Source organism: Ambystoma mexicanum, chromosome 12 (assembly GCF_040938575.1).
Source record: "Ambystoma mexicanum isolate Mex_15411 chromosome 12, UKY_AmexF1_1, whole genome shotgun sequence".
Taxonomy (NCBI): Eukaryota; Metazoa; Chordata; class Amphibia; order Caudata; family Ambystomatidae; genus Ambystoma; species Ambystoma mexicanum.
Genome location: NC_090936.1, coordinates 119,079,004 through 119,100,372, shown reverse-complemented (window position 1 = coordinate 119,100,372; position 21,369 = coordinate 119,079,004). Strand labels below are relative to the sequence as shown.

The following is a 21,369-nucleotide window of genomic DNA, read 5'->3' as shown; positions in this document are numbered from 1 at the left end:
ATATCCTTGTCTCCTTATACAATACACACATTTCATCATATGTATGTTTCAATAAGATATATATTCTTTGTTATATCACATATACTTCTGAGTATATTTTATATTAGCCATACCCCCCAGCGTTGCCCGGGTCTGTAGCTGACATGCATGTGGGGGTCTGCCATAGCCTTGTGTATATTATATTGTGTCCTAACTTCCTATTTTGGAAAAATCGCAAAATCTGCAATCTACCGCAATCGCCTATACTGATAGCACGTGGCCGGACCCTGCCCCACCCATGTGCAGGGCAAATGGGGGTGGGGTTGGTCAAATTTCACTATCGCCAGTACACTCCAGACAGGTATGCCGATCTTGTGTCCTAACTTCCTATTTCTGAGAAAAATAAATTGCAAAATCGGCAATCTCCTGAAATCGCATATACTGATAGCACAGGGCTGGACCCCGCCCTGTGCAGAGCAAATGGGTGGGGTTGGTCAGATTTCAGTATCGCCAGTACACCCCAGACTGATGTGCTGACCTGGGGCCAAAATTTCAACCCACCGTTATGGGGCTGGAGCCAACCCCGAACATACAAACACACTTTCACAAATATACATATAGATTTCTTAACGGAAATATGTGTTTGAAATGTGATATTATAATCTGCAATGGCTCCTCATTCTTGCAATACAAAAATATTCAGACATTCGCCAATGAGTTAGTGCCACAGAAAAGTGTTTTCTGTCAACTGTGCAATGGAAAAATGTAACATAAATGTTAACGTGTTGATAAATTATCATTTTATTGGAAAAAATTGAAATAATGATGCAATATTGGCAAATAATTTGTGTTTGAGAAGGTTAAAAAAGTAAACGCTGCATGGGGTGGAAATAAAATGTACTGAATGCCTTAAAGTTTTAATTTAGGGCAGTTGTTATGCAAAAAATTACATCGCTTAATCCTTTTTATTTTCATGGCTTGGTTCCTTCCATCTTCAGTTTCACTGGAAAATAATAACTTGATGTAGTAACAGAAAGAAGACACTACAAGGAAGTGATTCCAGTTCTTATGAATTCACGTCCTCCTTGGCGTTGGCAAGTCAATAACTATTGGCGGGTTGACTGGTTGATAGTTCACAGTGCATATTGATGAATTTACATAGGTAGTTGTTCCATCGGCCATTACTCCATAACCTGATAAGAAAAATATAGAAAAGATTAACTTCATGTTGGCACTGGCCCTTTTAGTGACAATGCATTCCCTCTCTTTCTGGCCCTGATTACCAACTTATTTCTATTCCTGCTACATGGTGGTAGCGTCCAAACTACTTTTGAATGGTGCTGTTAAAATCGAAAAGGACGTGGCTGAACTATGTATGACTTTCCCTGCATCAAGGTTGCCCAATTCAGTGTGTGCCATGTGAGCCCTGAATATATGCTTCAGTTGCCTATAAGTATGCCAGTCCATGGGTAAATGGTGGTCGTTAGAAAGGAGAAAATGCCTAAAACTAATTTTCACCATTAACGCAATTTTCATCTGAGGTTGCGCTTTCAACCATTTCCATCTTCTGGGAACGGACTACAGTACCAAATAGAGGACATTTTGGGAGAAGATAGCAACAGAGAAGCAAGCCTGATTTCAAGTAAGCATGTTGTAAAGGATTTCTTGACCCGACACTGACACTTTGTCTGGATGAACTTGTGCACCAAATAATGCTTACAGGAGTATTTGTGGCAGAGCATGCAGCATCCCTACAGATTTTCTTGATTGGGACAAGCCTTTAGAAAGTCAGAATGCTGCTTAGCTCTGGTGAAATTATCATTTCTGGGAAGCATTGTTTTCCTGGAGAATTTCCATTTTAATCAATAGAGAGACATGGAACACTTTAGCTTTATTAATGAAGAAACTAATGAGTTGTCTGATACTGAGGTTACACATCCTTTTGGGAAGTGGACCCAGATTTTAGATTCATTATGAATTTAATGGAAAGTGAGAAGGGACCTTAGCGCACAACTAAGGGTGCTGCTCCAACTCACATGGTCTCTGTGAAACAAAATAAGGTTACAAAACAGAAAATAGTTGTAGCACACTGGTTTTCGGATCAGACATAATAGTCACAAGACAGGTAACATTATCAGTGGAGTCCCTTGTGAACCTGGAGGCACTTCACCCCCTCTGCTCATAGAAGGCTAGAGACAATTGCAAAATCCAGCAGATCATGTGCCACACCAACACCAAAGGTAATCCCAGCTAGAGACGCAGGGAAGCAGACCACAGAGTCTTGTAGCATCCATTTTAGTTCCACCTGACCTCAAAATGGCTGAAACAGATTTTAATCATTTGGCCAATACTCCCCCATTACAATAGGTCAATTAATGAATACACAGAAGGGAAGGAAAGGTGTACCACATAAACACCATGATCAGAAGAGGTGAAACACATGGAGAAGAAGGGGAACCAAGAGAACAAGATACTTTATCGGAGAAATTATTGCAGAAGTTAAGATTATTGAGAAGCCAGAAGGAGGCGTAGGGTGTTGGGATTAGGAGGGAGATGCAGAAACATTGGTGAAGCAGGAGGGGGATTGTGGGGGGGGGGGTGGGAGCACAAAAGACAGAAACATTTTCATTCGCACTTTCCTGAGCAGTACACCTTAATTCCTGTAAAGGCACAATCAGGAGGGAAAGCACATCACCAGAAGGAGCACGTCCAGTGCCTGTTGCAAGCTCAAAGCTAGTAGGCCTAGGAGGGTGATCGGTGGCAGGTATATTATAATACGTTAAGTCTAACGACCACTCCTGTAGTAGGGAGAAATTCATTTGAAGTATTCCTTAAAGCAACAGGTAATCTTAAGTACTTGCTTGTCGGTGGCTTGCAGCTTCACTATTCCGCCTCTAAGTTAATAGGCAGGGGTCAAACCCTAAAAATTAAAATGGGGGACTCATCAACAAATGCAATGGGATGTGACGTCGCCAGAAATTAGCATAGCAAGGTGAAATATGCACATTTCATTAAATTGGCTTTGCATAACCACCCAAATTGAACAGGACGAATGGCATTTGCCCTTCATAAAGTCAACACACACACACACAGGATATTTTCTTCTAATGTTTTTGAAAACGTTAAAAGGTGTGCATGTTTTAAACACCAAGAACCAATACAAATGTTTTCCTTGGGACTTGCAGTACCGAAATGAGATATTTCACCTTCAGGTGTTCTTTTTCATCAGGTTATATAATGCAGTGGTAAAGTGTCCGGCCAACAAACCTGATGGCTGTGGTTTGATCGCTGAGGTCGGCTTTAATTCAGAAATTCAAAGAGGGCATCCAATATTTCTATTTTAGCTGGGGGGAACTGAGTCTACCCTCTGAAAAACGTCCACCGCGTGTACCCTCGACTTTAACTCTTTCAATAGGTTATATCGACAGTGTTAGTATGAACCTTTCAGTGTTTGTTTCTCGCCAGGTACTTTGGTCTCATTCCTTCTTGCAGGTGTGCCTTTCATTACCAACTCTTCTTCCTGTTTTCAGTGGGGGATATATTGCACTGAAATACTATGTTTGTGTGAAATGTTGATTATAAATACGAAGAGGCTCTTGTACGTTATTACAACCTTACTGACCTGCTGTGTCCACTTCCGGGCCTGCTATGTTCCTGCATCCCACCACATGTACAAAATAGGTCAACTGCATTTTTGCCCTCCCGCCACCCACAGGAAAACTTGCCTCTACCCATAACTCAGTATGTTCTGACATCGTGGTCTTGGTTGTCATTCTGACCTATTGGATTCTTGACTTGGTGCAGTGGAATAGAATATCAAATATGTGATTTGTTTTTTTAGAACATGGTGGTTTCACACTTGAGCTTGTTTTACCTGGAAAAAAATGAATTTTTGAGTTTAAAAGAAATGTGAGGTGTATATTATTATTTATTATGTATATTATTATTTATTATTGTTATTATTACATGGATGAAGAGTAGGAACAGAAGATGGAGCTTTTGCTGCGGCAGCACCCGCTTATCGCTGCTGAAGAATTTCATTTAGGGAAGAGCAAGCAATATTTTGTAACTATTGAAACATAAAACAATTCATTTTTCATACTGTAGATGTACTGTTGTACAGAGGAGTGGTCAAACTAGACGTGTCCTGTCATGAACACAGCTGAATCCATGTATTTAGCTGCTGTATTTTTGCAATCCTATGTTTTAAAAAGCTATTTTTCCACCTCCTCCACCTTCCGACGAATGAGCCCAGGTTTTTGGTCTTTTACTGAAACATTTTCTACATATCTTTCACACAAAAATGTGTTGACATATATGTGGTATATGTTGTGACTATATGTAAATGTCTCAACCTTTATGTTGAACAAGGATAGGTCTCCATTTTGGCAGCATGTTTTGCCATCTTCATACCGAACCTTTAACTATTCATCCATTTAAGATGATGAAATGCACAGTAAAATGTCGGCACAATTTTGAGGAAACGACTTAAGCTGAATACTTCACAGGCTCCTGGCCCTGGCGGTATAACCAATGCAATCTTGAAAGAACACCCAGAGGAATGGGCCCTTTTCATCTACAAAGTCTTAAAGCAAGCTACACAAACTTGTTCGATTCCCAGGTTCTGGAAAACATCAATAGTGGTTCCCATTTTTAAAAAAGAGAGAAAAGAAAACCCAAGAACCTATCGGCCAATCGCACTTTTAGATGTGATTGGGAAGGTTTTCGGCTCGCTCCTACTGGACTGTTTTCAGGGTTGGACAAAGACAGCTGGTTGTAGTGACCCTTTTAAAACCGGATTTGAAAAGAAAGTTGGAACAACGGCAAACATTCTCCTTCTGAGCACTCTCAAGGGAATGGTGCAAGTGGGAAGACCAAGGATTTTCATGGCCTTTGTTGTTCTGGTCCAGGCCTTCGACCAGGTCAACCGGGATGTTTTGTGGGTCAAGATGATTGAGAGAGACTGCCCGGTGACAATCTTAGAACCGCTAATATCACTCCACTCTAACACCTCTATAAAAGTCTGTTTAAATCGCTCTGGCACCCTATCATCTGCAATTACTACAGCGAGAGGTGTCAAGCAAGGTTGCCCCCTTGCTCCAGCTTTATTTAACTTTTATCTTTCTGACCTGCAACATTTTGAGCCATTGATTAGATCCCCCCCCCCACCATCGGGGGAACCTGTGTTACCCGAAACGAAAAACTGAAATGGTTTTTGGAGGATTCGAAAACCGAGCAAGTTAAACAATTTAAATATTTGGGAGTCACACTGAGTAACAGCACAACAGAAACCCGATGCAAAATGTCTTGCTCGAGAAAACCAAGAATTCAGCTAGTCAAGCTAAGGCCATGAACAAGAAGTTCGGTCGCTTTTCACTGTTACTGGCTTTAAACTATTACAAGGTAAACATAGTCCCTTCATTGACCTACGGAGCAGAAGCGATGCCTGGAATACCTACACAAATCTGGCTCAGACTCGAGGGGCTGTTTTGAAGGCGAGTCTTAGCCCTCCCAAACTCAACTCCTATAGCGGTCATACGTAGAGAATTGAACCTTCGCTCTCCCCAAGCCACGGTAGAATGGAATAGATTAGCGCTTTTCAGGAGAATCAGCCTACCAACCCGACCGAAAATTCTTCAGATCATCTATGATGAACTGCTGGGTGGGGCAAGCAAACTGTTGAATAACTGGGTGACTAAAAGCAGATCTAAGTTGGAAGAAATTGGATGCACAGAAGCAGACCTGGAATCAAACCCCACAAGGGTAAAAAGGAAGTTGAATGAGCATGATTAGATCTGCACTCTGGCCATAGCTTCAACCTATAAGTCAACTGCTCACTTACCACTGAAATGCAGACGGCTAAACATGCCTTCAGGCTATTTGATAAAATTCCCCAACAGAGTATTTTGAGATAACTTCTTGAGGATACGCCTGAACCTCCTACCAACCAAAGAGATAATTGCAATCAGGGTGAAATCCCACCAAAACAAGTGCTGCTTCAGTAAAGAACCTGATCAGGTTGAAACTCTGAAGCACCTACTGCTCTATTGCTCAGGGCTAACCGAGGAGAGAAAGACTTTTCTGGGTCATCACTTCTTAAAATTCCGGTCATACAGTGAAGAAGACTGGTGGATGGTATTGATGAACAGAGCTACGACATCCTTTGTGATAGCCATAGTCTTATTTTTCCAAAAGATATTTAAAAAACAGGATGAACAGTATAATAAACAATGATGTCAAATCTACATATAATATGAGGGGATCCAGGGTAAAAGGGATTGAAAAAGAACTGGAAACTGACTGTAATGAAAGGGAAAAATCAAATCATTTTATCGAGAAGAAACCAATGGATCGTTTATTTTGTAAAAATTGTAAATCAATTGAATCAAATAAATAAAAAAATAAAGAAATGTACAGTTATTGTTGGAATTTAATGTTCTAGCCCTGGTGAACCACAGACTTGCAAACAAGGATGTCCAAGGACCCTGTGCCGATCGCACAGAGGATTGGTTTGAGACACAACACCAGATAGCCACTGTTGCTCAAGCGACCACTTGTAAACCCTGTCTGACTGAGCTTGTGGGGCAGAGCGCATGTCTGAAAATGAGTTGCTTGCCAAACTAGAGGAAATAGAGGACTTGGCACTTCAGCGTATTAGTGAATGCTGCAGCAGACCCTTCAATCAAAGATGGCTACTTTGCTTCCAGCAAGCTTAGTGAGCAGAGTTGTGTCAGGACCGGCTCACAATTTATTAACAGGTTAGAGAGTTGTAGTTCCTAGGTGTGAGCGTTAATCAGAACTCTCACCCACTCGATACAATCAGCTGTCAACAAATACTCAATTAAGTTCTCAGAAGGTTGTCCTGCAGAAATATTAGTGTGTGGCTGTGCAGCAAGGGGAAAAGGTACTCAGAGAGTGCTAAGGAATAGAAACAGAGACCCGCAGAAAAGGAGGGGGAAGATGAGCCATCGGGGAGGGGAAAAAGAGTTGAAAGCACTTTGAGGAGATGGCAATGAGTATTCAGGAGGAGAAAGAAGGGAAAGGAAAAGATAAGGGAAATGGATACAGAGCTTTAAGGGGTAAAAGCTCTGGTGAGACAATGAAAGTGAAAAAGTGGAGGAAGAACCCCTTAGAGTGTGGTGGAAAGTCAAGGAGGACAGGATAATAGACAACATGGAAGGAAAGAAAACTGAGCAGGGACCAAGGAGAGAAGGGGCTGATAAAGACCTACATATCTGGAGAGGCTCCCAGCTTGGTTAAGAAGTAGCATCCAGAGGTTGCTCAACAACCTGAATGGTGGGTGAAGACTACGAATTCTATGCGTATAACGCAAGCACAAGAGTCTGACAACCGGATGCCATTCAGGCAACGCCAGGCACTAGGGATGGTGGTACCAGACAAGCAACATTATGGCAAGAAAGACATCCCATCGAGCCATGAAAGAAGTGCCCGGCAAACCCCAATGTCTGTGACTGACTTTTCTGACACAAGGGTGTCAGAAAAGACATAAAGGACATAAAGGACAGAGGAAAGAACTCACACATTTTGTGATTTGTTCTGATCTCATTTAACCCAAATCCCTTATTTTCTGTTGCGTAAAAATAAACATGATTGAACCAAGCCACTTGGCTTGGTGTTACCCATTGATCCATCAGCTATGACACTGGCTAAGTTTGTGAATGATATTGCTTAACCTATGTTGTTCACTCTGGGTGCAAATGGAGAAAAGATTACTAATGGTGCTGAGATTCCAAACTACTACTGATATTTCTATATATCGAGATGCAAATTAAAAGGTTGGAGACATATTTTGGAGGACCTACCTATTAATGCTCTGAGAAGTGAGACAACTTAGATGCAGATATTGTCAATCATAACAACATTGCAGTGGAGAAGCTGCAGGATAGCAGAATCCTGTATCCAAGTGGGACCCAGTCCAAATCCGTTGGGCAAATGTGGAGATAGGTTTAGGTCTACCACATGAAGTCATGTTTGGATTATGTAAAATATGGATACTTTGATCCAAACCGGATACATACCAATATGGCTGTTATCTTCAAGGAGAGAGCATTCTTTCTAAAGATTTACTTTCTTTGATTTAGCCCCTAATCTCCCTTTTCAACCCACTTCAGTTTCACAACAAATTTCAGGGTTAACTGTTCTCAGGTTCTCATCACCTTCCAGGTTCAAATACTCTCAGGTTCTGTGCACCTCTTGGATTAAAGTGATCTCAGGTTCTCAGCACTGCTCTGGTTCAAGTAACTCATGGTTTCGTACTTTCAAGTGCTCTCATACTTTCATACTTTCTCAGATACAAGGTCTCCCAAGCTTTTAGCACCTTTCAGTTTCAAGCACCCACAAAGCACAGCAAACCTCCTTTGTGATCTACAACGCTTTCTGTAAATTTTGCAGGCACCTTCAAAAGGATAGCTCAGGGGCAAAGCCCTTGCCTTGGTAACTGACGATGTGCAAGAAGCTGGTGTGTATGGCATTAATAATGCTATAAGTCACCAATAATATTAGCAATTGTACATGCATGTGACCCATTCCCTAATCAATCCCTGCTTCAGAATCAATTATCCTGCTCTCTTTTATTTTTTTTAACTTATATCAGGTATTGGCTATTTTTAAATTAGCCCTGCCCCTGTCCTCCCTCACAGGCTGGTGCATTGTGACAGGACGTTACTTAACCTGCTACTGCCATCCAGTGTTCAATGCGCCCTCTACACATTGAAAACAAGCTGCAGTATTTTTACATACACAGCCAAATATGTTGCTGTGCTTGTAGATTTCCCAGACTGCCTTGTAAGTTTTTGGGATGTGAAATACATTGTTGCAAGAGGCAGTCAGAGGTGGAAAATGTATTGTGGGATTGAGATACACATTTTTTGAAAGAACGAAAACAGGGGGCGTAGTTGCCCCCCTGGTCGCCTATGATGATGTGTGTGCCCCCCCCCCCCCGGTCGCCTGTGATGATGTGTGTGTCCCCGGTCGCCTGTGATGATGCGTGTGCCCCAACCCCCCCTGTTCGCCTGTGATGATGTGTGTGCCCTGCCTGGTGGCCTGTGATGATGTGTGTGACCCCCCACCCCCGTTGGTCGCCTGTGATGATGTGTGTGCCTCCACCCCTTTGGTCGCTAGGACTCTGTATGCTGATGCTGCCATGCAACATGGGGTAGTCTTTCAGCTTAGGTTACAGAATGGCATATAAGGTACAAATCAAGAAATACATATACATATTGTACAAAAGATGGTGGAATTATCCAGTGCAAGAAGAACTATACAGAAGCAAGATAACCAAACATTCTGAGAACTATTTACAGTGAAATGAAGTAGAAGACACGAGCATTACTAGTCGTCGTTTTTAAGCCAGTTGATGAAATTCGGTCTGAAGTTCATGTAAGTTTGGTTAGCACGCAGGGATGGGGGCAGGGAGTTCCAAAGCTGTGCTGCCTTAACTGGGAAGCTACTTCCCCCAACCTTGGATAGTTTAAATCTTGGTACATTAAGGCAATTAGTATTCGCTGTTCACGTGGGCCTAGTCGCAGATTTTCTAATGAATCTCTCAGTGAGGTAGCAAGGCACAGCATTATTCAGACATTTGTAGGTCAGTGAGGCAGTTTTCAGTCCGATTTTGTCACTGGTGGTAGCCAGTTGTTTTGTCTTCTAATCTCAGAAATGTGCTCTCTCTTTGCTATGCCGAGGGCTGCTCTGAGGGCATTATTCTGGAGGATTTGAATTCTCCTCGTAATGTACTTATTGGCCCCAATGTAAAGGGAGTTACAGTAGTCCAGTTTGGACAAAATAAGAGCTCTGGCAAGGATCATACAACTATTCTTAGATATAAATGGTTTACCAGCTCTGATTAGTTTGCATGTATATGCAGTGGCTGATGCCATGGCATTTACTTGTTTGGTGAATGTGAGGGTGGAGTTGAGGTAAAAGCCTAACGTTTTTACCTCTTTGGCTACTTTAATAGATTTGCCATCGATGTTGAAGGCGGTGTATTCAGAGCCAAGTTTTTTTAGATTTGAAGTGGTACCCAGGATGATAAGCTCCGTTTTGTCATCATTCAGGCACAGACCGTGTGCTGCCATCTATGCCTGGATGATGAGGTAGACTCTATTCACCAAGGCCAAATCCTTATCATAATCCCCAGTAAGTGGTAAGAGAATCTGGGTATCATCTGCATAATTAGTGTAGGTGATACCAAGATGGTCCATATCAGCGAAAAGAGGCTTGGTGAATATGTTGTACAATGTAGGTGAGACGCATGATCCCTGGGGCACTCCACAGGTGATAGGGATAGGGTCTGCAGCTGCTGAGGATGAGAAGACTCTCGTTGTCCTGTTACTTAAGAATTATTCGATCCAGCCTATGGCCTCCTTAGAGAAATGAGCTGCTGAGTCCAGGTGGTTGCATAAGACCTTGTGGTCCACAAGGTCAAATGCAGCCAAGAGATCAGGGAGAAGAAGGAAGGCTGATTTTCCCTTGTCTCTGAGCTCATCAATTTGGGCCTTCAGGTCGATTAATGCCGTTTCCGTATCGTGTTGTGGTCGAAAACCTGATTGGCGAGCCCCTAGTGTTGTATTGTGCCTGTCTGTGGTGATGTAGCTGGTGATGTCTTGTGTCTGGATGATAGAATCTTCTTAGTTAGTGTTCCATTCAGTGAGTTACTGCTGGCTGGCCCTTGACGATGGGAGCTGTTGTCTGTCCTTAAGCTTATGTCATTTATGTCTTCATGTGGAACTGCAACTGTTAAGCTGGAATAAACTTACATGAAGTTAATCTAAAGAGCATGGAACTTGCCTTTTAACACCTAGGAGTAGGTTAAGCTCCAAATACTTCTGTATTTGTAGATAGGGCACCTTATCTCAAATTTTGAGGAGAAATGGCACTGTAGTGATGGGCCAGTAGTTGGTCACTATGGTTTGGTCTAAAGTTTGTTTTTTAAGGAGTGGAAGTGCCCAAGACTCTTTGAGGTTACTTGGGATGATGCCTGAAGAGAAAGAGGTATTCATTAGCTTCGATATGAAGGGTGCAAGGCCTCTCGCTGCATTCTTAATGAGTTGGGCTGGGCATTGGTCGCCCTGACAGTTGGAGGGTTTCAGGGAAAGTATAACTTTTTCAACCTCAAGAATAGAAATTTTAGAGAAGCTGAAGCGGAGTGGAGAGTTAAGAGAGGGCATAGGGGTATTATTAGGTGAGGTCATGGTAGTTAAGGACACTTTTTTTGTTGTTGCAATTTTAGCCTGAAGACTAGTGACTTTATTGACTAGTGCGTGCTGAATATTAGAGCACCAGGTTTTGTCCTTTGTACAGGTGTCTTGCGCTAGGATAGGTGTTTCTAATTATTTTAAGATTACAAATAATTCCTTCATGCTCGAATTCGCTTGTGAGATTCTGTTGTTATAGGATTCTCGTTTAGACAGTAGTATTTCTTTCTTGTATTTAGTTGATATATTGCTGAGGTTGGTTCTATTTTCAACAAAGGGAAGTAGGCTCTATGAAGCCTCACATCTTTTTTCCATTCGTAAGGTTTTCAGATGTGGGGTGAACCAAGGATTAAGGTGGACTTTAGGTTTGCAGTGTCTCATTTTTAGAGGGACAATGGAGTCAAGTGTTTCTGTCATAATTTTGTTGTACTCTTTGACTAGCATGTATGTTTGTATGTTGCTAATATGGGCCCGTCAGCAGCTTGCCAGTATAGACAGAGGCAAGCTTTGGGTCATCTTAAGATCAGGAAGTGCCACCAGACCAGACCTTCTGCTATACTAATAACTATATACACCATAGTCCGATACAGTGGACTGGGAGAATGCATTAAAGGTTTTCCCTGGGTGAGATGGGGTCCATTTTAATACATCTACTTCTTAATCTTTGTGACTATTCACCCCCGCTCTATCTGCAACTACTTAATTGCGGTACACAAACATCTGATCAAGAAAACGAGGCTTCCTTTCGAATACTGATGGTGCAGTTCTAATGGCCAGAGCTCCTAATTCAATTCAGCCTGTTCTTAATGTGTATACTAAATATAGGACCGAAACCAAACCTAATTGTTACTTCTAGCAAGTCATATATAATGGCCATTCTAGCCAGATTTCATAGGCTAGAGGGTATTAGCTCAAGAAAGTGTGTGGCTACAAAATAGCTTATAAAAAAAGAATGTGCGTGCCTATCTTTTTTCGGCAGATGGTTTGCTATCGTTCATTGTAATGTACCCTTCTTATGTACGCCTGAAACCTCTAGCTAGGTATGCATGGCAATAAATATCCAAAATAAAATAATAAAATAAAAAAGAACAGCACATATTACAAAGTGGTCACCACGTTTGGCTCCATCAAATTCGAGCGTGTTTAGGTTTTTAGAGCATTTTGGCAGCCAGGCATTTGGCCAGATATTGAACGTGTATCAGTCGAAATCTGTAGCTACGGCATCATGTGGTGTAGGCACTTGGGGGCAATAAAACCACTTCCCTATTTTGATAAGGGAGAACAACCTCTTGCAGCGTCTGCTTGTCTTACTGAAATGATCACTTGTGTTTGCTTTACATGTAGGTACAGGGTTAGCATGCATTTCACAGATTATCAGAGTGAAGTTTATTACCGCATGGCTCTTAATTTGGCAGATTTCACTTTGACAATTGTTAAAGAGGGTCTGGCCAGGTAATCAGAAAATTACATTTTATTGCTAGAATACATTATAAACTAAGTGACCTGCATCAATATCCAGCAGTATTGTGTCTGCCCGAACCAATCTCCGAAAGCCAGAAAGGAAAATGTGAAAAAGCTATACCTGCTCATTTTGACATTAAACCATTGCTTACAATTGTGAATGTCTATAGCCCTCTGGTGATGCTTTCCAGTTTCTCATCCAATGGTCTGACTTCTTCAGCAATTTACAGACCACATCCAACAAATTAAAGATGCTGGGTTGCTTGATTGCCACAGAAACAACCTCGCCAACCTATTTTGAGACCTGTGGGACTCCCTGGCTATCTTCATTTGATCTTTGGCCACATCACAGTCAAGGGGGAGTCACAACGTCAATGCTTTAATTATCAGAGGGCTATAACAATGGCAGACACCAATGCCCCCCCTCGCCCTAGTTTTATCACCACCTTCTTAATACCTTAGTCCGGGAAACCTCACATGTCCCTCCTCCAGGCAGTCACCACTGAGTTTTTTTTACAAGTCAGACCGTGGAAGTGAGTTACTACCTCTTGCTTTGTTAAAACTTTTAAGGGCTATGTCCTATTGCCAAGGTTTCCCGGATTAGATACTTTTCTCTATAAACAATGAGATCACAAAGACCATTGACCTCCTGTGTCTCATCATCTCAAAGATGAAGAACGCACATGATAGAAATCCCATCTGAAGAAAAACAAGATGGATTGTCTGCATCATGTCAGAGGCTGCTACTATGCAATCAATTGTATGAAGAAAGCCAACATGTGCATCAACATCTCACAGGCATAAAACATCTCAGCTGAGATGTTCAAGGTCTGCAAAGAGCTCCAAATCCCGTTAGAAGTGTCTTCACTCCCCAGCCTTGCAATGCCATGCAGACAATCTGTTCTCATTCTTCACTGAGCAAGTGAAGTCTATGCAATCTAATATCACCACTTCCTCTCTCTCCATCATCCCTCAGCTGTCTCTTTTGGATCTTGCATGCACCCTCACTGTCCTCAACCATGTGAATCTGACAGACGTCAACAAAACCACAGCTCTGCTCTTGCCCAGAGTACACCAACAACACAGAATCCCTAGCTCCCAGCACAGCTATGCTAGTTTTCAGTTCCTGCAGCAGGCTCTGAAAACAACGCCCTCAATTCTCTTTCCGGAAAAACATGTCAGACAGTCCACATTGCAGCCAATTACTGCCCTATAGCCAACATTCCTTTCCTGGGCAAAATTATGCAGAAAATGGCACCAACAGCTGAACTGCTACAGTGAGACTAATAACTTGCTACACGAACAACAATCTGGTTTACGGCTTATCACAGGGACAGAATATATGCTACTCTGCATGAGGAAAGAGAAGCTGCTCTCACTGGACTGTGGCACTCCAGCAATCCTCATCCTAATGGATGCGTTGGCCACTTTAAAAAACGTGTGACATAGCACCTTATTCATTCATCTGAGGACCACATGAGCATTAAAGATGTGTCTATTGAGTGGGTCACTTCTTTCCTCTGAACAATGGAGATGCAGTTGGCATCAGGCCCTTTTCTTTGCAGCCCTTTGTCATTGTCAGTCCACAGTAGGGGAACAGCGGAGTGTGAGCGGCCCCTGCTGAGACCCTGAGCAGACCGCAGCGATATGAAGCGCACATCTGGAGGAGACAGGCGGTGGGCCTGGAAACTTGCTGCGCAGTGAGCGGCCCCGGGTGAGGAGCTTAGGCATCAGAATACAGGCGAGTGACAGCAGCATTGCTGCCGACTACAGGCAGGTGTCCCCCCCGGGTAGGGGATATGGAGGAGTCCAAAGATACTCTCTCCTCCAGATATTCACAGCAAGCAGAGGCAGTTGGGCCTGAACCCCCCTCCCACCGGTTGCAGGGAAGTGCACCCTCCACAGAAGCAAAGGACAACTGAGGAGCTGGTGCGGAGTGCCCCCCCCCCAGATGCAACCCCAACGCCAGTGAACGGGGCCCAGGAACACGTGTCTGCAGTGGGGCGTAGGGCCTGGGTTACTGGCCTGAGGTGGAGGAGAGAGGAGCCCCTGATCCACCGGTTCATGCTCAGTGAGATGAGTTTTGCCAAGCGGTCTGGGCAGCTGGGGTATGCCTTCAGAGGAAGGGGGGAGCAACGGCTGTAAGAGTGCTGTGGCCCTGGAATGTGATGAGAAGGAGGGCAGCCAGCAGGTGAGGGAGAAGGAGTCCACCTTAAGTTGCGGGGTACCCCGAGACGAAGTTGGTCCAGAAGTGGAGCGTGCAGGCCTCCTTGACCCTAGCGTAAGAGGTAGGAGCCAGGAGTACTTCTGGCACGACAACCACAGATGTCGACGCATAAGAACAAGGACACTAAGGACACTAATCCCACCCCCAAGCCTGCAAAAAAGCCTCAATAAGGCAATTTACAGAAGCACTGCAGAAGAGAGGGGAGGTGGGCGCGACCAGTGAGCAGGGATCCCCGAGTGGAGCAGAGACAGGGAGGCCCTTGCAGATGACGATTACTAAGGAGGTATTTCAACAGTGTTTCCAAGAATTCCACGAGAAAATGCCATTCAGGAACTAGCAGTGGACACTCCGATGATTAACAGCTTGGTGGAATAACCTGCAAAGGTCACACAGAACCTGGAGATTCAAAGCGAGGACCTAGGAAAAGACCTGCGGGAAACGGTACAGCAGGTCTTGGCGGATCTCCTTGAAGTAGAAAACTCCTCAGAGGTTCCAATAGACTGAATTCATCGCGTGGGTCCCAGGAAGGGGGAACCTGCGCAAGACCAAGGGACGTGGTGGTAGCGCTGCAGCAGTATGGCCAGAAGGAGATTATATTAAGCGCTGCCGGGAGCACAGGCCCCATAAAGGGGAACGGGTCTGAAATCCAATTGTACCAAGATTTGGTGCATTCTACGCTGGTGAAACAGAGACTGATGGGACCAGTAGTCAGGCCCCTGTCAGGTGCTTAGATAAAATACAAATGGACTTTCCCTTTTGGTTTGTTGTTCTCATGGGAAGGACGGCATCATCGCATCACCTCATGTGAGGAAGGGCTGATGATCTTGCACTTAGAGAAGGTGGAGGCCATGCACGAGGAGCAGAGGGTTGCACGAGAGCCTGTTCATCAAACTGTGGGAATAAATAATGGTCCCAGCAGCTGACCAGAAGCAGAGGGCTGCGAGTGGCCCTGGAAGGTGGGGAGTTAGAGAAGTCACCATGGAGTGGGACCAGAATCAGGCCGCTGGGGATTCACTGGGCTAAAGGGATGGTGGATAGGTACTTGCACTGGGTGACGCACCCGCCTGTTTGGGAGAGGTAGAGAGGTGAGGCGCTGGGTGGGGGGCATGGAGGTGTTTCGGTGCATGGAATTGTTGATATGGGTCTTAGAAGGCCCACACAGTTTATCTCTGGGTGGTTAGCAAGCCCCAACCCCTGTGGCCTGTTGCCTGGGGTATTGTTTGGATGGTTAAGCCTCACCTGAGATGGTTGGGGGAAAGTGGGGGGTGTAGGTGGGGGAGAGAAGGGGAGGTGGGTGGGAGTGTTGTAGAGAGGGGGCGAGGCACAGGGAGTTGGGGAGAGAGGGGCTGGACAGCTGGCTCCAAGTGATGACTCAACAATTATGAGCATGGGTGAAAGGCACATGTTTGGATTGCTCACACTGAATGTTTGGGGGCTAAACTCCCCAGTTGAGCACTTTTTAGGGCGGTAAAGTCCTGAATTTGGGGCACTGCAGGAGACCAATATTTGTAAACGGGACAAGCATAAAGAGCTGTTAAAGGGTTATATTTATTCATTTCATTTTACATTTATAGCGGCACGCAAAGCCCTCAGGCATCTAGGCGCCAGTTACAGTTGGTAAGTGGTTGCAGGATACATGGTTACATTACAAGTGCGTAGTATTTGTTTTAAACATAGGTTAGAAGTAGGAGTTTTTGAAAGACATACCCCATACGCTAGGATTAATTATGCAAGAAGGGGATCACTATGAAAGTAATTGCGCCAACGTGCACGCTGGGAAGGCATTGCCTCGTGTTACAGGGGCCTGATCAGCTATACAGGGTGAGGCGGCAAGTGTCAATGCAGTTACGTAGATAGATTACGATTGCATGGGTAAGTGAATCCGGCAGTTGCAGCGTGGTATTTGTTGTAATATATTTTGGTAAGTAGCAGGTTTAGGATGACATACACTGCTTTTGTGATTAGAATGTGCAAGAGGGGAGCAGCTACTAGGAGGAATGGCGTAGAGTCTCAGGGGATGCCTAGGTCAAGAGACTCTGTTAATGATATGATATGACATTTGTAACGCGCCTATACACAAGTGTTTCAAGGCGCGACAAGGCAAGGAAGGGGGAACAGAGAGAGGACAGAAACAACGATCTAACTAGGCCAAGTGACATTGAGATCGCGCAAGTGCAGGGGAGAGGGAGGGGAAAACTGCCAGGGGAAAGGGGAGGTGGCAGTGCTGTACATGGGATCAAAACAATAACAGGAAGTGCAGCCAGCAGGTGATGGCAGGTGCAAGGATAAGTGCAGACAGCAGGTGTACAAAGGTGCAGGTAGGGGGACTGTAGGGTTACAGATGCAGACCCAAGCGCAAGAGTTGGCGGGAGGCAGTGCAGGTCTGAAACTGGGCATGTAGGGACCTGGGCCCGAAATCAGAGGGTGGCCAGGTGACCAGTGCATTATCATACAAGAAATCAGCAGGGGAGAGGAAGAGAGAAGGCAGAAGCAAAGAGGAAGGTCTTGAGGTGCATCCGGAACCGGAGATGGTTCTCCTCATGTTTCAGAGAGGCAGGGAAGCTGTTCCAGAGGGAGGCACCAGCGAAGAAAGAGATCTACCACCAACACGTGCTTGGGGAAGCGACTGACCCTGAGGGATTTGGAGGTGGAGGAACAAAGAGTTCGAGTAGGAAGGTATTTACGAAGAGAAGGTTCGAGGTATTGAGGCCCCAGACCCCAGAAGGCCTTGTGGACAATGCAGAGGGTCTTGAACTTAATCCTTGCAGCCACTTGGGGCCAATGTCTAGATTTCAGTGCTGGAGAGATGTGATCCTATGCTTGCGGCCAAGGACAAGTCTCGCAGTCCTGTTGTGGATGAATTGCAGAGGGCAAAGAGTAGAAGCAGGCAGATTTAGAAAGATGATGTTGCAGTAGTCCAGCCTACAGAGAACCAGAGCTCTAGCGACAGTGAGCTTCTGGGGAAAGGAGAGGAAAGGAAGAATACCTCTGAGGAGGAGCAGTTGGTAGTTTCACTTCTTAGAGACGTCTGAGATGTGTGGAGAAAAGGAGAGTGTATCGGATAGAATTCTGCTCTGTTCAAATCCCTCGGGTACCATTCGTACTCTCTTGCCCAGAGGTCATTCCAAGAGGGAGGTCATGTTACATGCCACCCATGAAATATTCCAGAAGAAGACCATCAGGAGGGTGTCCAGACGAGAGAGGGGAGTTGCAATGAGGATTTACTCCATGGTTAGTTCCTAAACCGTCAGGAAAATACTGGCTGATTATAGAATTGAAGTGTTTGCAATCCAATGCTCAGGGGAAAAAGGGAGAGGGTGTGCTCATACCTCTCAAGGAGCTGCCAGGGCTGCATATTGTAGCTACAGAGGAAGATAAGGAAGGCAGGGAGCTTTACACGTTAGCGTCCATGTATGCTCCAAATACATGGCAGGATGGTTTCTTCCATGCAATACTGATGAAACTGTAGAGGTTTGCGGTGGGGCACCTGTAACGCTCACCTGATTCCCGTAGAGGCGCCGGTCTTGACTGGGCGTATACCGTATCTTCAAAGGTGATGTGTAACACACGGCTGGCTCTTTGGGCTGGACCTCTGTGCACTGTATGTCTGACTTGAAGGGTAAGATGTCTGCAGATAGAAAATATGGGATTAAGGAACTGGGTTATTGAATGTCTCTCTCTTCTTCCCTTTCTCTTCTCCTGTAGAACCCCAAAGGTTAACGCTCTCACCTTAGGTAAGTGAACGCCGTGCTCTCCATCTGCCTCGGGGCAGGGTGCTGTAACCAGTTTCTTCACTGGATAAGGGGAGCAGGCCTCTTGACTTCAGAGGACTGCTGTCCGTCGTTTACTGCACGAACGGTAAGTTTCGAGTAATTCTAATGTCTTTAAAGTCTTTAGTAATGATGTTTCTTGTTTTGCAGGGTTCCGGCGATGGCGGATGACGGGCTGAAGTGAGTTGAAGATGGAGCCCGTGTGATGAATAGAAGCGCCTGGAGGCACGTAAGTAAGCGCTTGTTGCCTGCTTCACGACGCGCTCTAACTGTCTTTTTATTTTGCAGGTACAAGTTCGGAGCGGCTGCAGGGTGCCGGAATACCCACTGGGTTAGATGTGGAAAGGAGTAATGGCACGTGAGTAATAAAGTTCCCCAATGTCTTTAAACGCACCTTGTTTTGTCTTTCAGATGCGGGATGCAGCGCCGAAGGCCTCCGGAGCGTGCGAAGAGTTGGTAAGCTTTTGTCTTTCAGATGCCGGAATGCAGTGTGAAGACCTCCGGAGCGCACGAAGAGTAGGTAAGCCTTTGTCTTTCAGATGCCGGAATGCAGCGCGAGGCGTTGGTGACAGCCGATGGACCAGGTAAGTGAAGAGCTGTCACTGAAGACCGTAATGCTAACCTGTTCTTTCTTGTCTTTATAGGTGTTGCTGAAGACTGGATTCAGGATGGTAAGCCTTTTTCCTTAGGCCCAGGATCAGATGCAGGAGACACGATGAGCGTTCTGCTGCAGAGGATGCAGAATAACGCAAAGCAAGATTCATCCATCGGGTGTGGTTTAAATAGCCTCCTGTAGTGCTTAGGTGTCTCCTTCCACAGCCACGCCTAGGAAGAAAAGAGTTCCTGCTTTCCAGAAGAGTTCCAGTGTTCTGAATCTAGGGAGTGGCTCCTGCCCCACCCAACAGGAAAAGTTGTTCCAAACAGAAGAGGATCAGAGGCTCAACTGGCAGGCAAGTAAGCAGCATGGTCTGCTGCAGGTAAGTCCACCCAAGCATTATGAGCCCGGCGCTTCCAGCGCTGGGACTGGGCATATTTATGAGCCTGGTGCCACTGGCGCCAGGACTGGGTCCAAAAGGTCCCAATTGGGACTGGTTGGCACTCGGAACCTGGGTTATGGATCTGCTTCCAAGGGAGTTGGGAAAACCCTGACCTTTTGGAAGCAGAGATCATGACAGCACCTCATGGCAGCAGGTGATTTCAATATAGCATGGGAACCCCACACAGACAGGAGCACAAAGATTTTACCTGTGCAGGTGACCCCTACAGCTAAATTGAGAAAGCAAATGGGAGAGCTGGCCCTAGTGGATTGCTGGAAGGAGACTCAAATGGGGAAAAGGGGTACACGTTTTATTCCCATGCTCATAGGACCCTTTGGAGGATTTACTATATCTGGGTGTCGAGTGCATTATTGGGACAGGTGCAGAAGGTAGATCTGGGGGCGATGGCTCTATATGACCATGCTTCCCTTACAATTTCCATCCATCAGGAGAGGAAGAAATCTGGCTTATGGCAATGGAAATTCCCTGACCACCTACTTAAAGATTGAGTAATATGTGATGATTTGCAGGGTAAAATTGGGGAATACTTCAAACTAAATAGGACTTTGGAATCACAGAAACATGTGCGGGGAAACAAATTACCAGGCTTCAGTCAAACTTAGAATCTCAAATAAAGGGAATGATGACTTGAATGGAAACGGAGTCCGGGGTGGTGCTTAGGAAAAATATAGAAAGATCAAGAGCTAACTGGAGATTCTTCAAACTAGGCGAGCTGGAAAATCCCTGTTGTACATGCAGCAAAGGTTCTATATTAAAGGGAATAAGGCAGACCGTTTACTAGCACCGCAGATGAGGAAAAAAGAGGCATCTAGAATGACCCTGCAAATTAAAACGGGCTGGGGACGGTCAGCTCCTCTTCGGGCGATATTATACAGGCTTTCACTGAATTTTATTTCGTCCCCTATGCCTCAGATTCCCCAAGCGATGAACGCCAGGAGTCCTATCTCATGCAATGTCAGCTACAGAAGGTTACACCAGGAGAAAGACAGGAACTGGTGGGGGAAATGACACCGGAGGAGGTAAGAGCAGCGATTATGTCCCTACTGACCAATAAAGCTCCAAGTCCTGACAGCTTCCCATCGACTTTCTACAAAACCTTCAAAGAAGAACTAGTCCTGGTGTTGGTGTCTCTCTTTAAATCTTTCTGGGTCTCAGAGTGGATGAAACAAAAGTTGTGTTGCTACCTAAGCCTTTTAAGGATAAAACGCAGTGTGGGTCCCACCGACCTATTTCCCCTATTCATTTGGATGCTAAGCTATACACCAGAATTCTGGCCACCAGGCTGGAAAAGATACTCCCTAACCTGGTCGACCCCAACTAATCTGGTTTCATTAGGCACAGGCAAACATTTGACAATATGAGACGGTTCTGCATTTTAATAGAGACGGTCAATAACAATAAGTCTCCGGCACTGATACTTGCCTTGGATCCCGAAAAGGCATTTTACCATGTGGAATGGTCCTTTTTATTTCGCACAAAGGAGCGTATGGGTTTTGGGTCAAGGTGTTTGCGGTTGGTCCGGGCCAATTATCAGTCACCTACACTACGCTTGGCTATAAATGGGCATCTCTCTCAGGGATTAAAGTTACCTGGAGCACTAAACAAGGATGCCCAATGTCCTTGATTTTGTACACGATTCACCTGGAGCCGCTGCTGGC

The 21,369-nt window shown here is 45.0% G+C and overlaps 1 protein-coding gene across 3 annotated transcripts in view; it reads right to left on the bottom strand.

Moving 5' to 3' along the window:
* Positions 1-756: 756 nt before the first annotated feature.
* MPPED1 (metallophosphoesterase domain containing 1) overlaps positions 757-21,369 on the bottom strand; it is an 885,706-nt gene continuing 865,093 nt past the window's right edge. For all 3 annotated transcript variants that reach the window (XM_069628132.1, XM_069628130.1, XM_069628131.1), the window contains one exon: positions 757-1,172. In XM_069628132.1, coding sequence (XP_069484233.1) covers positions 1,054-1,172 — 119 coding nt within the window. In that variant the 3' untranslated portion in view covers positions 757-1,053. The remainder of the gene's footprint in view (positions 1,173-21,369) is intronic.